Source organism: Panthera onca, chromosome B3 (assembly GCF_046562875.1).
Source record: "Panthera onca isolate mPanOnc1 chromosome B3, mPanOnc1 haplotype 2, whole genome shotgun sequence".
In the NCBI taxonomy this organism is placed as follows: Eukaryota; Metazoa; Chordata; class Mammalia; order Carnivora; family Felidae; genus Panthera; species Panthera onca.
Window position 1 is genome coordinate 17638047 of NC_138344.1, and position 15683 is coordinate 17653729.

Genomic DNA, 15683 nt, shown 5'->3' on the forward strand with positions numbered 1-15683 from the left:
TTGCTTTCTTTGTGGGATAGGCTCCTTAGCTGGTTTTTGGATGTTACCATACCGAAAAAGTTAAAAAGTAAAGAAGAAGAAGGCCAAGAAAGATGACCTTGAGTTAGAGGCATTTAAAAAGAGATGATCTGAATATTAAAATATATGAAGACAGGCATTTGGGAAGCTTCACGTAGCCTTTGTTTTGGGGGAAAAACATAACAAAAAACCCTCCCGAACCAAAAACCCTTCTTTATGATTGCACTGTGGAAATCAAATGATGTTGAATCGGCTCTCATCCAGTTTGTTGGAAAAATTTTTGCCACAGATGCAACATTTGATTCACTATTTTTACATCCTAAGAATAAGCACATAGTTATTATAACCTTTTTTTTATTACATATAGAACTTTATTATATATTTTATTACATATAAGATTTAAAAACACTATTTAAACATTTTTTTTCAAGAGTGTCCTAATGTGACTTCTCATTCCCACTCTTATTGTCAAAATTGATCTCTGTTTTAAACGGATGTGCTTTACGTGGCCTTTTCTGGCTATTACTTAACCTCATTTGAGTCTTACACTTGAACTCTTATTCTTACTCATTTTATGATGTCTTGTTTCTCTGTGAACAGACCTATTTTTCATTCTCTTCTCTAAGAGAAGAGTCTATTTGGACTATCCTAAATATCTGAAAGTATGTCTTACTGGCTTCATTTATATAGAGTGTTTTCCTGAAAAAGTCTTATATAATCTGTGTAAAATACCTCCAGTGAGTGGAAAGCATATGATTTGTTCATTTTTGCCATATCTAAAAGTAAATAGAAATATGTCTTTCATTTTTAGTGTTTGGCATTTTGGCATATGTGTTATTTTGAGTGCCTAGTTAGATTTTTTTAAATTAGATTTTTCAGTTTTTTATTTTTTTAACATTTATTCATTTTTGAGAGATAGAGATAGAGTGTGAGTGGGTGAGGGGCAGAGAGAGAGGGAGACACCACATCTGAAGCAGGCTCCAAGCTCTGAGCTGTCAGCACAGAGCCCAACGCGGGGCTCAAACCCATGAACCACGAGATCGTGACCTGAGCCGAAGTTGGACGCTTAACCAACTGAACCACCCGGGCACTCCATAGGTTTTTCAGTTTTAAAACTGTAATTATTTTGGGGAGCCTGGGTGGTTCGGTCAATTAAGTGTTCAACTCTTGATTTCATCTCAGGTCATGATCTCATTATCCTGAGATTGAGCCCCGCTTTGGGCTCTGCGTGGAGCATGGAGCCTGCTTGGAAGCCTCTCTCCCTCTTTCTCTGCCCCTCCCCTGCTCGTGTTCTCTCGCTCTCTCTCTCTCAATCTCTTTCTCAAAATAAATAAACTTAAAAAAACTTTAATTATCTTAATCAAACTTTAATAGTACAGTTATATTAATCCTTTTGCAAAATCATCATTGCATGATTTACCAAGTATTTCCTTCCCTTTGGGGAACCAGTGTTGTGAGAAATAATTTGTCAAGGATTAAAGCCCAGATTTTCCCGTGTTTGTTATTTTTAAAAAAATTTCTTTCATGTCTGTTTATTTTGGGGGGGAGAGGGGCAGAGAGAGGGAGAGAGAGAATCCCAAGCAGACCCCGAACTGACAGCGTGGAGCCCAATGTGGGGCTTGATCTCATGAACCATGAGATCATGACCTGAGCTGAGATCAAGAGTCGGACGCTTAACCAACTGAGGCACCCAGGTGTTCTTTCCGTGTTTGTTGTTGATGTACTAGGAGAAAATTGTGAGTGGATTACTTCTTAACTGTTAGTCACAATCTACTGGAGTATAGTTTGTTCAAAGAAATTGATCTTTGTTTATGAAAGTTATAGTGAGCTTTTGGTTTTGTGTGGTTTCTCAGCTAAAGTTTTCCCTTTATGAAAATACCTGGGTATCTGCTATACAGTTGTAACCGATATTCATAATGGCTCATAAGCATACATTTCAAATTCATGCTCTGCCACCTTTTTGTTGATCAGAGATTAACTTGTTGCATATGTTTATGATAGGTGTATGTATTTTATTCGAATGCTTTCTAATGAGCTAGAACATTTGTGTGTATCAAAGAGCTTTTAAACTGTAAAGTGCTATGCAGATATCAGGGTATAGGAATCATAGCAGCCATCCCATTCCTTTACGGTACTGGATATAAGACACCTAACATACCCAGTATAGTCTAGGAATGACTTACTGCATAGGTTTTGAAAGCAGATGAAATAGTGCTTATCCTAGAGTGCTCTAAACTAGTGACTTCAGGCTTTTAGAATGTTTGCTGGTGTTCTTGATACAGTGTATTTCCTAAAGGGGATTTAGTATGTGGATTTTTTTTTTTTTTTTTTTTTTTGAGAGAGAGCATGGGGGAGGGGTGCCAAGGGTGGGTGGAAAAGAGACAGATCTTAAGCAGGCTCCACACTCTGTGCAGAGCTCGACATGGGGTTCCATCTCGCAACCGTGAGATCGTGACTTGAGCCGAAATCAAGAGTCAGACACTTCACCAACTGAGCCACCCACGTGCCCCTAGTATGTGGAATTTGACTCACAACTGCGATACTGACCAAAAGGGAAAAGAAAACATTGGAAACATGATTTAACACAAATGGGTTAATTGGCCTTTTTTTTTTTTAAGGAAGCTTGGGAATCTGCCAGTAATTTGCATTTTCACATTGTTTTATTTTTTTTTAATTAACACTTTTATTGTGTTTAAATCTTTTCTCCTCAACATTATCCCTTTCCCTTCTCTTCCCTCACCATATGAGCCTTTCTGTGAGAAGAGAAGTCATTAATGTACCGTCTCTGCCCTTCTTCCTTTCCTCATCAAGGGGCTTGGTATAGCAGAGTGGTTTATATTTTGTAGGATGATTGTATGTTAAATGCTCAGAATTTGAGGAATGCCATATTAAAACTAAAACACACAAAAAAGCCTTTTTTATATATTTAATAGAATAAAGTTTTTATATTTTAAATCCAAAAATGATACATGCTCTAATATTAGTGACCATATAGGAACATATGGAAAGTAGTTGTCTCTCCATCCAGTTTTTGAAAAAAAATTTTTTTTTACATTTATTCATTTTTGAGAGAGAGAGAGTACAAGTGAGGGACGGTCAGACAGAGAGGGAGACACAGAATTTGAAGCAGGCTCCAGGCTCTGAGCTGTCAGCACAGAACCTGATGCGGGGCTCGAACTCACGGAGTGTGAGATCATGACCTGAGCCGAAGTTGGATGCTTAACCGACTGAGCCACCCAGGCACCCCTATAATTATTTTAAATGCAGTTCAAGAATTGTTAAATCTCACCTTTGTGGTAGTTAGAAGACAAGAGAATAGGAGATACAAGTTCTGTGTTTGTTGCGGGATGGGTATTCACATAGTTATTGAATAAGTAAATAAATAAATACGTGAATATAAAGTAGATTAATATAAGGACTCTCATGTAGGTATAAGAGTTCCAGACTGAGTGCCTCTGAAAGCAGGGACTCTGTCTTAAATTCTGTATCCTTATGCCTGGCCTACTGCCCAACATTTGTAGGACACATAATCTAATTCTATGTTGCAGGACTGTAGAAGACTTTTTAAAGAAGATGCTATTTGCATTGACACTGAAGAGTGACTTTGACAGGAGGTTAGGAGGAAAAGAATTCATTCAACATGTCTTTACTGAGCACTTACTATGTGCCCAGTACTCTTCAAGTCACTGACTTGGAACAAATTCTTATTCTCATGGAATTTTCATTTGTTGACATCCCAAGCTGAAGAGAAGGTATGAACTAAGACTCAGTGGCAGGAAGTTCAGGGGACAAGTGTAGGCGCCTATTTTGCCTAGAGCAATGTTGTGTTTTGTTTTTATTTTTTTATTGTGTTCTTCAGAGGCTGGGGGTTCCTAAAAAGGGCTGAGATGGAGAATTATGGGAAAACTGAGTAGTAGTGTGTCTCCTCTGCAGTCAGAGCAGCTGTCCTTTTGTTTGCTCATATTTTGGTGCTCTTTACACAAAACCCCACGTGGATGGGATGCGTAGATCTAATAAATGTTTGCAAATTCCTTTTAGCAGAACCATTTATTCAGAAAGTTTGATGAATAACATAGATGTAACTGGGAATTATTCTTATTTAGGAGAGGGGATAAGCAAGATTCTTGCTCAGTCCACACCTCCTTCCCTTCTAAGGAACTGTGTGTCTAGGAAACCACACAGTAGAATAGAAAGCCACTAACTTAGCACAGCTGACATGAGAATTCTGCATTCTACCAGGCAAGGCCATCTGCTTGGGGAGTGGAGATTTGCAGAGAACGCAGGCTTGAAGTTGTGAAGAATCACATGGCACTTTGGCCAGAGAAAGGTAACAGGATTGTTGGCATTGTTCAGCAAGCTGTTGGTCACCAGGCTTAATGGTGGAACTTTGTGCCTTGTTTAGGGGAGTTTCTCCTACAACACTCCGCTGAGGTATGAAGAAGGTGTGCTGTTGTATTCTTGAAGGCTTAGGTGTTTTCCAGGTGGATACAATACAGTACAGGAGGACTAAGGGGATTTAGTAATTTGGCAGGAGGGATTGGGACATGGATGATGGAATATGGAACGTGAGCTGGATTGGAGGCAAAGAAAGAAAGGAGGAGTGCATGAATAGGGAGAATGGAGAGGGGCCAAAGGATCCACTGACATTGAAGAATTGTGTTAGGCACGATTGAGTAAGCCATCTAGGGGGATGGGACATGTGGTTCTGGAGAGAGACTGCAGGTGTAGAGAAGTTTCAGGTGAAGGCTGGATAGGAGTGTGCAGGATGAAGGGGGCTAAGGTGAACCCTACCCCCGTTCCCCCTCAGTTCTGCACCAGTAGCTGGAATCAGATTTCTAAGAGTTGGAGAAGGAATATAGCTCGGAAGCAGCAATCACCAGCTCTCACCCCTAACCCGGAAGTTCATGGAGGGAGGGAATTAGCAGGGGAAGCATTTAAGGACTGCAATCACAGGAAGGGGCTGTTTCAGTGTTTAGTAGCAAAACATAATATTAGGAGATAACAGACCCAGGTTCTATGTGCTACACCTCTTTGGACCTCAGTTTCTTCATTTACAAAATAAAAGGCCACAAGAGACTTGGACGGGGGTGGGGAAGAAATCCCAACCAGGAAGCGAAATCCCTTAACGGATCTGCCAACTTCTCTTAATGAGAATAGCAGGCAGGAGGTTTTCCTGGGGACATGGAATAGTGACCCACCCAAATACTAACGGAGCTCTCACCAGTTACCAGTTTTGTTTGTGAATATGAATGGACAAGAAAAGACATCTAAGTTTTAATGAAAGAGGAGAGTTTGGCTTATGTCTGAATAGTAAGAGCAGCTGGATCTTGATGAAGCAATTAATCTGTGCTACAAGAGAGAACCTCACTTAAAAGTGATATCCTGCTGGGATTGACGGGAAGCAGAGGTCTGTTCATCACATTCCCAAGTTGGGATGGGGCATAAGGCACGGAAGTGTTTCCTTTCCTGTGGACCCAGGAGAAAACATTCTTGACCTTCCCCATAAAATATAAACAGGCAAATAAATAATAAAAGAATACAGATAGTCCAAACACAAAAAGATGTTTAACTTCCAATGGAAGGTAAAACATCGATCATCCTTTCCTACTAGATTGGCAAAGACTAATAAATACCTAGTGTTGAAGATTATTAATGCTTGATGTGGAAGACAATAAGAAGATGCTCTCACACACTATCAGATGGAGTAGACTGGGCTGAGTACTTTTGCTGGCTGGTTTGAGCACATCAGTCGGCATTTTGAAAGAGTATGCGTCTGAATCGGTATTTTTCACCTGTAAGAATTTACACAGCAGAAAAAAAAAAAAAGTGAGCATTTGTGAATATGTCAAATGAACATGTCAAGTGAACAGGATGGTCATCAAAACGTTGGATGCAATGAAACATTATGAAAACCTAAATGTTCATCAGTCTGGGATTGGTTAAAATCTGATAGCAGCTAACATCTTTTGTAACATCATTTGTAACATCATAGCAGTAAGTTACAGGCACTGTCTTAAGCAATTTACATGTATTAAATTAATTAACTAATTAATCTAAGACAATCCTGTGAAGTAGGCATTATTATTATCCCTACTTTATAGATAAATAAACTGACATTAAAAAGCGCATCAATCAAACTTAACAGTGATTAGAGCTGTAGGTTGAGGGAAGGCAAGAGAGTGGGGGTGGGAGCTGGAAGAGAAAGAACCTTACCTAAGGATGCAGAGTACAAGGGAAAGGTTCTGTGAAGTTTATGTTTTTTTCACTAAATACTTACTAGTTTTACAATTAAAAATTAAAATAAGATTGTTGGCATAGAGTACTGCTAAGATCTTAGCTAGCTCTCAAGTTGTGTTAATCAGTGAGTCTAGATATCTAATTTTGATTTACAGTGATGATGATGCCTGCGTTTATGCTGCATCGACAGCTTCTGCAGCTGGTGGCAGGGTTGAGGGTGAAAGGGGCTGATGTCTGGGAAACTAACATAGCTATGCCCTCCACCCCCTTTGAATTTGGTTAAGAGTAGGATCTGGATTAAATGAACATCACAGAACCTTGAAGGGAAAACAAAGAAATAGTAAAAGAGCGCCGTGCCATCAAGTGTGGCGGAAAAATTTGGGAGAGGGAATTAAGTTTTGTTTTTGTTTGTTTGATTCACTTTGAATTCCAACATAAGGGGCTTCTTGTTATTTCTTAAATGGAATGTGTGGAAATGATACATCAAGTAGTAAAGCGTTCAGATGCTCTGTTTGTGTTTTAATGCTGATGTGTAGTATGTGATGTAGTTCTGCAAAAACACTGATTATAAATGTATCCTGTCTCAGTAATACACACATGCCTGAAGAGTAGGAGTTTTGTTATAAACCAGAGCTGCTTTTCCTACTGAATTTTCAGATTTCACAGTTTGCCCCCTGATCGTTACTGGTTGATTGACAGTAGTTCCCTGTCAAATAGGTAACAAAAGTATTTTAAATAGTTTAGAAAATGAATGTCTGACCCCTAATTTCATTCTGTTTCTTGAATCACAGAATTTCAAAGCTAGATGGAGCTTTATAGGCAGTTTAGGCGATTTTTCTTTTTGGGGAAAGTAAGCTTAGAAGAAGTTAATGGACGGGTCCAAAGTCACTTTTGTGGCCAGTTAGAGCATGTACCGGGTCTTCTCATTTGTCACCTAGTCGGTCTTTTGTTTTAATTCTGCAAGTATTTACTGATGACCTTTTTCTGGCCTCGCACCATATAGTTAAAATGTAACCACATTTATCCGCTTCAGAGCAATGAGGTGTTCCGCGTTAAGTGAGTTCTCCTAGTTACCTCTGTGACGTTTACCTCTGAGATCTATTGTGTAACTTTTCCTGATAGAAATGTTTTTAAAACTTGTATCTCTCTATATACTTTCTTAAAATATAGGGAACATGATTTAGCCTACCCTTTGTGATTTGTAGTTTCTGCCTTGGGAGTTAGGAAGGGAGGGTTTAGAAAGAGGTGGCAGGGAGAGACATTTTTCCCTTACACCAGACCATATCCTTGGACACTGGAAGGGCTCTGTTTGCCAGCAGAAGGCTCAAAAGCCATTGTTACGTATGTGTTTCCACAAGTTGAAATTCATTTTCAAGCATGCACTATACTAAAATGAGCCACCTGTACCTTAAAAATGAGATGCCAGTTTCTAAATGTTAGCCCCATCAGATCAGTCAACAAATACGTATGTGAGTGAGGTACCTGAAGTATAATACATTGAGCTTTGGAATATGCTCCCCGCTCACAATGAACAATTATGTCATACATCGTCTTTTTTTTTTTTTAATGTTTATTCATTTTTGAAAGACAGAGAGCACAAATAGGGGTGGGGCATAGAGAGAGGGGGACATAGAATCTGAAGCAGGCTCCAGACTCTGAGCTGTCAGCACAGAGCCCGACGTGGGGCTTGAACTCATGAACCACGAGATCGACCTGAGCCAAAGTCGACACTTAACTGACTGAGCCACCCAAGTGCCCCATCGTCTTTTTTTTAAATGCTTATTTATTTTGAGAGAGAGAGAGAGAGAGCGCACGAGCAGACGCGCACTTGAGTATGTTGTGATGGTTTGTAACTGAAGTGCCTTTTTTCCTTCGATACCAAAACTTCATTAACTTTTTTAAATTAAAAAATAATAATAAAAATAATTTTTGAGGTGAAGTTCACGTGATGTAAAATCAACCATTTTAGGGTGAACAATTCAGTAGTGTTTGGTACATTCACAGTGTTGCACAACCAGTGCCTTTGTCTCGTTCCAGACATTTCCATCACTCTGGAGTAAAACCCCTCACCCATTAAGCAACTTCTCCCCATTCCCCTCCACACTTCAGCCCTGGCGACCGCCAATCTGTGTTCTTTCTTTATGGATTTATCTCTCATGGATAGTTCATATAAATGGGATTATTCACTATGTGTCCTTTTCCTTTTGCGTCCGGCTTCTTTTCACTTGGAGTGTTCTCAAGCTTCCTCCAAGTTGTAGTGTGTATCAGTCCATAACTTTTATGGCTCAATATGATTCCGTTGTGTGTGCATGCCACAGTTTGTTCACCCATTCATCCATTGATTGACATTTGGGCTCTTTCACCTTTTTGCTCTTGTGAACAGTGCAGCTATGAATACGGTTTACATTTAAATGTTTGAGTACCTATTTTTAATTATTTTGGGTATATACCTACCTAGGTGTGGAATTGTGGGGTTATAGGGTAGCTCTGCCTTTTTGAGGCATTCCCAGAATGGCTGAACCACTTCACCAGCAAGGTACAAGGGTTCCAAATTTCTCCACATCTCCCCAACACTTGTTATTTTCCAGCTGTTTTTTTAAAATATTGTTATTATAATAGGTGTGAAGTGACACCTCGTTATGGTTTTGATTTGCATTTCCCTAATGCTAATGATGTTGAGCATGTTTTCATGTGCTTGTTGGCCATTTGCATATATTTACAGAGTATTCAAATTCTTTGCCCATTTAAAAAAAATTTTTTTTTTTAACGTTTATTTATTTTTGAGACAGAGAGAGACAGAGCATGAACGGGGGAGGGTCAGAGAGAGAGGGAGACACAGAATCCGAAACAGGCTCCAGGCTCTGAGCTGTCAGCCCAGAGCCCGACGCGGGGCTCGAACTCACGGACCGCGAGCTCATGACCTGAGCCGAAGTCGGCCGCTTAACCGACTGAGCCACCCAGGTGCCCCTCTTTGCCCATTTTTAAATTGGGTTCTTTGGGGGGTTTTTTGGTTAAGAGTTCTTTATATACTCTGGATGCTAGACCCTGAGCAGATACATGGTTTACAAATATTTTCTCCCATTTTACATGTTGTCTTCACTGTCTTGTAATTCATTTTCTTGTAATATCCTTTGATGCACAAAAGTTTTTAATTTTGGTGAAGCCCAGTGTATCTGTTTTTTCTGTTGCTCCTCATGCTTTTGGTGTCATATCTTATGTGAATCCATTGCCAAATCCACAATGATAAAGATTTACTTCTGTCTATCCTTCCATGAGTTTTACAGTTTCAGCTGTTCTATTTAAGTCGTTGGTCCATTTTTAGTTAATTTTTGTATATAGTGTCAGGTAGAGGTCCCACTTCATTCCATCTTTCATAACTGCTATAAGAACTTAAATATATTTAATTCATGACTTCTCTGAAATGTGTTTTTAGAAGTCAGAAATGGAGCAGGTTTTGCCGAACCCTGAATCATAGCGGTTTGCAACAGCACAATTACTTCTTTTACTCACACTGTCATGACTCTCTTATTGCTTGGGGACTCTGGTTAATGGTGTCCAAAGTCAGGGATGGAGACTGACAAAGCTTGCATCACGTGGAGGTCACTATGAACTTGCTGAGCTTTTATGTAACTTCTTGTATTTCACTTCAAAATTTTATTTTTATTTTTTTCATTAAAAAAAAAAGTTAATTAGGGGCGCCTGGGTGGCTCAGCTCAGGTCATCACCTCACAGTCCTTGATGGAGCCCATCATTGGGCTCTGCCCTGGGTGTGGGGGCTGCTTGGGATTCTCACCTTCTCTCTCTGCCCACCCCCCCCCCCCCCCCCGCCTTCCAAAATAAATATATATTTTTTTAAAGTTCAGTTGTGGGACTAAAGGGAAAGAAAAAAAAAAACATTTCATTCACAAACTGTCACAATACACACAACAAGCTTCGCAGTGTTTGTAAAGACACATTTCAAAGTCGTGAATTAGATGCGTTTTAGTTCTCACAGCTCAGGCTCTTGAAGGCTACCACTTCAACATAATTCCACTGAGCAGAGTAAGTCACTTAGCCACATCCAGCTCGAAGGGACAAATGCAGTCCTACCAGGTGCCCAGCCAGAGAAGAGGAAGAAGCAGGTAGCTCACAGTGCCTACCAGAGCACATCACTCAGCATAGTGTTTGCAACATATTTGAACTATTTGTTCCAAGATACACGATTTAAAAACGTTCGCATGTAAGGATGTAGGCAGTTTTCCTTAAAAGGGTGTAGTAAAACATCATTGATTCAAAATCAGAGGTAAATTTTATACTTAAATGTGCTTGCTGAAGGTTACTTTTACATTCCCCGTAAAGAAAAATTGTTCAGCTAAGTGCAATGTGGGATTTAATGCAGAGAATTTTGGCTTAATTTAGAAAACATTTGTAACTAGTTTAGCAGAAAGTAATTCAGTGATGCTTACCAGTAGGTGTCAGCCACAGCCCGTGCAGTGGGCTGCTCATTTGTCAGGCTGGTTGGGCCTGTACTACTTAATAAGGGTTCGGGTTTTTCCCCACCCGTGTTGTAATGAACTGCAATTTTCTTAAGGTCACCTTGCTTATTTTTAAATAAAAACACAGTGTATCTAACCATTAATAAAGATATGGTAATGCACCATTAGCAGTAGAAACATTATTCAGTGCTTAATTGTGTGTGAAGCTGTGTATCTCAAAAGAGCTAACCAGTTTCTCACGGGATAATTAGAATGCTGTTGGATGGCACGAAATCGTCATCTGGAAAAAATGATCGCAGGTCAAGATATGACATTGATTGTAGCAGATAAAATAGATGAGTCTTTTTTCTGGATAAGTTTTTCCTTTTTAGAGGACCAGCTATTATTAAGCCTCTTACTGCCCCCTTCCCTCATCCTTCCATCCCTGGTTGCCTAGTTTGCCTAGGAAGCTTTGTATGTATGCCCATAAATGGAAGTGCATATTCTCCTTAAAAGAGAAGATACCCATACTAAAAGAAACATTTTGAGGATTTCTGCAGATCCAAGAGTAACATCTGAGGAAAGACTTGTCATGAAGGACTTCATTGCATATATTGATATTAAAACATGTGGGAAAAAAAAAAATCACAGCATTCAGCATTTGAAAACTAAATATAAGTGACTTTATCAAAAATGGGTACTCAGTAAATGCTTCATTGTCCTCATAACAATATTCGTATTTAATATTTGGTTATCATAAAAGGACAAGGATATATGTGTATATAAGCAGCTTTGGATGCTGTGGCTAAGTATTTAAATTCATCAGTATGCCAACTTAAAGTGGTAATATCATTTCCTTGTTTAAACCAGTGGATTTCTATTGTGTTCAGAATTTTTAAAAAGTTTTCCCATTTTATAAAATATAAGTTCTAGTGGTCTGTTCCAGGCCACTCTGCGAAGTCATTATAAACCTTCATACCCTATGGCTCAGGCATACCACACTAATGGTGTTTCTCTTACTGTTTAGAACCCAAATTGGATGTAATATGATTGATTACTCAATTATGTAGCAGTTTATGTGCATACCACATTATCGAATGTAATGGTTTTCAATTATATGAGACCTAACATGTTCACTGTTAAAAATTCAAATGATACTAACATAGAGTGGAGAATAGAGAGCACCCCTGATCCTGTTCCTAATGATGATCATTGTTACTTGGTTTCTGTCTGAAAAATTAGTTTGTTGCAAATATAAAACCTTCTAGTCCTCAACACCTATTAACACAATTGTTTTTATAACAGGATTTTCGAAAGTGTAAAATCTGTTCAGGAGTAGTGTTCGGGAATTACAGCAAAATAGATTGTATTTGCAATTTCCCAGACACACCTCCCTGCCTCACATTTTCCTGTGTTGCTTCTTGTGCCTAGAAAGCTGACCAGAACCCTTCCTCTCTGCCCCATAGCAACCTCTGATAATTTATATTTGTCTTTCAGGACTCAAGCTACACCTAATTACTTCTAAAAAAACGATTCCTGATTCTTTGTTATTGATACCTAGCTTACCTACAGTATGTTTGAGTGTAGAATAAACATATATCTGTTACTCCTGACTCAGTGTGCTCCTTCAGTCTTAACAACTCCTGTCTTTGTGTTTGTGTGAATTTGACCTGGGTGGCGGGGAAGGGGGAGAGGGAGGGAGAGAGAGAGAGAGAGAGATGCAGGCTGGCTTTCAGTTGCTTAGAGGAGGCTTTTCCTTTTACCCAGCGCCTCTGGCAGAGAGAAGCCCACTTGCAATCTGGGAGTGGAATTTCTGGGATTCTTTTTGTGGAAGGGCCAATCCTTCCAAAATCAGGACTGGGTAAGACACCTAGATCATCCCCAGCCTGTCTTTCCAGTGGCCTGTTTCCTACCCCTGCCACACCCCACCCCCCCGGACCACCTGAGCCCCAGGACCACTCTGTCCTGAGCTTAGTTAGGTCTGGCTTTCTGGCACCTGGGGATTTCCCTTATTTATTTAGTTTTTCCGAGGCACACAAATTGGGAGTTTGGGGGTGAGTATTAGTTTTCTAGGGCTGTTGTAACAGATTACACAGGATAGGGGGCTTAAAAGAACAGAAATGTATTCTCACTGTTCTGAAGGCCGGAAGTCCGAAATTAAGATGTGGGCAGGGTTGGCTCCTTCTCAGGACTCCGAGGGAGAATCTGTTACTGTTTCCTTGGTTCTGGTGGTTGCCAGTGATCCTTGATGGTCCTTGGCTGTGTCACTCCAGTATCTGGCTCTGTTGTCAGATGGCATCCTCCCCTCTGTGTATGTCTATTAAGAACAGTGTAACTTCTTCTGTGGCCGTTTCTCAGAAAGACACTGATTTTATTTATTTATGTATTTATTTATGTATTTATTTACTTAAAGTTTATTTTTTATTTTTTAATTTAATTTTTTATTTTTTAAAATTTCCATCCAAATTAGCATATAGTGAAACAATGATTTCAGGAGTAGATTCCTTAATGCCCCTGACCCATTTAGCCCATCCCCCCTCCCACAACCCCTCCTGCAGCCCTCAGTTTGTTCTCCATATTTATGAGTCTCTTCTATTCTGTCCCCTTCCCTGTTTTTATATTATTTTTGTTTTCCTTCCCTCATGTTCATCTGTTTTGTCTCTTAAAGTCCTCATATGAGTGAAGTCATAGGATTTTTGTCTTTCTCTGACTAATTTCACTTAGCATAATACCCTCCAGTTCCATCCACGTAGTTGCAAATGTATTTATTTATTTTTGAGAGAGAGAGAGAGAGAGCAAGCAAGGGAGGGGCAGAGAGAGATGCAAACAGAATTCCAAGCAGGCGTCAGTGCAGAGCCCAACGCACTGCTCACACCCACGAAACTGCTAGATAATGACCTGAGCCGAAATCAAGAGTTGGGCATTAACCCACTTGAGCCACCCAGGTGCCCCAAGACACTGATTTTAAGCGTTCAGATTTATAGATTTAAACTGTAGTATGGGCCATGTAAGCATAAAACCCAGACCTGCTGATTTATTATTTTTGCATTATTTCCTTCAGATTTACACTGCCCCTCCCACCAAAGATAATACTCTGTGTTTAAGCTCATTAGAACTGTTTGTACATTTCTCAAAGATAAAATTTAATTCTGAGTTTTTAATTTTCAGCCAGAAAACCTTGCTCAGAAGCTTCCAAACCTTGTGGAACTGTGAGTCTGTTTATTCAAATTTTTATACACAACAAGAATGAAAATACTTTTAAGTTATTTGAAATAATAGGACATATAATTTTAATGTATTCATTTATTATATTTTGGTGTCATGGTCATAGAGGTAGACCTGAAGTTCTGCTAACCCCAATAGTATTTTAAAGTATTTTACCATTTAAATTTGTGTTTTAAATATTTCACCTCAAGGTAGTAAAGATAATGAAAGATACTTCCACCCACCCCACCCCCCCCCCCACCCCCCACCCCTGGGTACAGCCTCTTTGTCACAGAATCCTTCTGGATAGTCAGTATAATTGGGAAGATTTATTATTGTTACTACATGTGATACTTGATATAAATAGTCCAATGGTATAAAAGGTTTAACACACAGAGGAAAAGCCTATTTCTCTGTGTCCTCCACACTGCATTTGTTTTTTTTAATTCTTTTGACAATTACCTCCATAATGCTAAATAATATGTTTACACCTTTGTTTTCTGGTGCATCAACTTTAAGTCTCTATTGACTTACCTGTAAGGAATATACTTAGAATCTTATAATTCCCCTGCTTTCCAGCTCCCTGCTAATTTTGTTGAAGGAGGAGTTTGCACTGCTGTTTTTTGTTCTCTTAATTATTTGGCAAAATTTTCAGGAGGTAAAGTAAGGAAAACTAACTTTATACCTCCATCTTTAATCTGGGAGTCTGTCATTTCCTGTTTCCCCACCGCCCCATCCTTTTATTTTGAAAAATTTCAAACTAACAGAAAAGTTGAAAGCATAATACAGTGAACACCCATATACACTTCACTTAAATTTAACCAGTTAACATTTTGCCACATTGGCTTTCTCTTTCTGTTTCCTACAGTCTTCCTCCCTCCTTCCCTTTCCAGCTCTCACATGCACACACACAAATTACAGACATTATGATACTTTACTACTAAATATATCAGTATGTATCTCCTAATAATAAGGGCAGTATTGCACATAATTATACTATTATCACACTTTAAAAGTAATATTAACTCAGTAATATCATCTAATATGCATTTCATATTTTAATTACCCTAATCCCTCCCATCTGCAGTGTCTTTAAAGTATTGTGCAGATTTGTCTGATTTTTTTCCTCTTGATTAGATTCAGTTTAATCATCTTTGGTAATGTTCTACCCCATTTGCTTTATCAAGTTTTTAATTTCATTCTCTTTATATATGTATATATATGCATATTTTTTGAAAGCCTTTGAGAGTGTTGCATACATCATTTTTTTTTTTTTTTTTTTTTACCTCTAAATAGTTTAGTGTATATTTCGAAGAAAGATGTCTTAACATTGTTTTAGGTCTATTTTTTGTTTTTATAGGTTCTTGATAGTTTCCTTCATATAGGTTTTGAACATTTCTAAAATATATTTCTAAACATTTAATATATAATTTTTTGCTAGTGTAAATGAATTTTCTGTTAGCTCTTCTAAGTAGTTACTTTTTCAATATATGAGCACTGTTGGTTTTAGTATGTTAACTTTATATCCTGCTACCTTGCTAAAATCTTGTTGAATTAGTTTTATCATTGATCCCTCAAGGTTTTTCAGGAATACTCTCATGTCTGAAAATACAGATAGTGTTGTTTCTTTTTTTCTAAACCTTAATGCCTTTTATTTATTTTCTCTAGTCTAACTGCATTGGCTAGTCCCTCCAGAACAGTGTGAAATTGTACTTGAGATAATGGGCATCCTTGTTTTGTTTCTGACCTTAGTGGGAATGCCTCCAGGGT

At 38.7% G+C, this 15683-nt stretch overlaps 1 protein-coding gene across 5 annotated transcripts in view; it reads left to right on the forward strand.

Moving 5' to 3' along the window:
* LRRC28 (leucine rich repeat containing 28) overlaps nt 1-15683 on the forward strand; it is a 180658-nt gene that overhangs the window by 33118 nt on the left and 131857 nt on the right. For all 5 annotated transcript variants that reach the window (XM_060617781.3, XM_060617780.3, XM_060617784.3 and 2 more), the window contains one exon: nt 13878-13918. In XM_060617781.3, coding sequence (XP_060473764.1) covers nt 13878-13918 — 41 coding nt within the window. The remainder of the gene's footprint in view (nt 1-13877; nt 13919-15683) is intronic.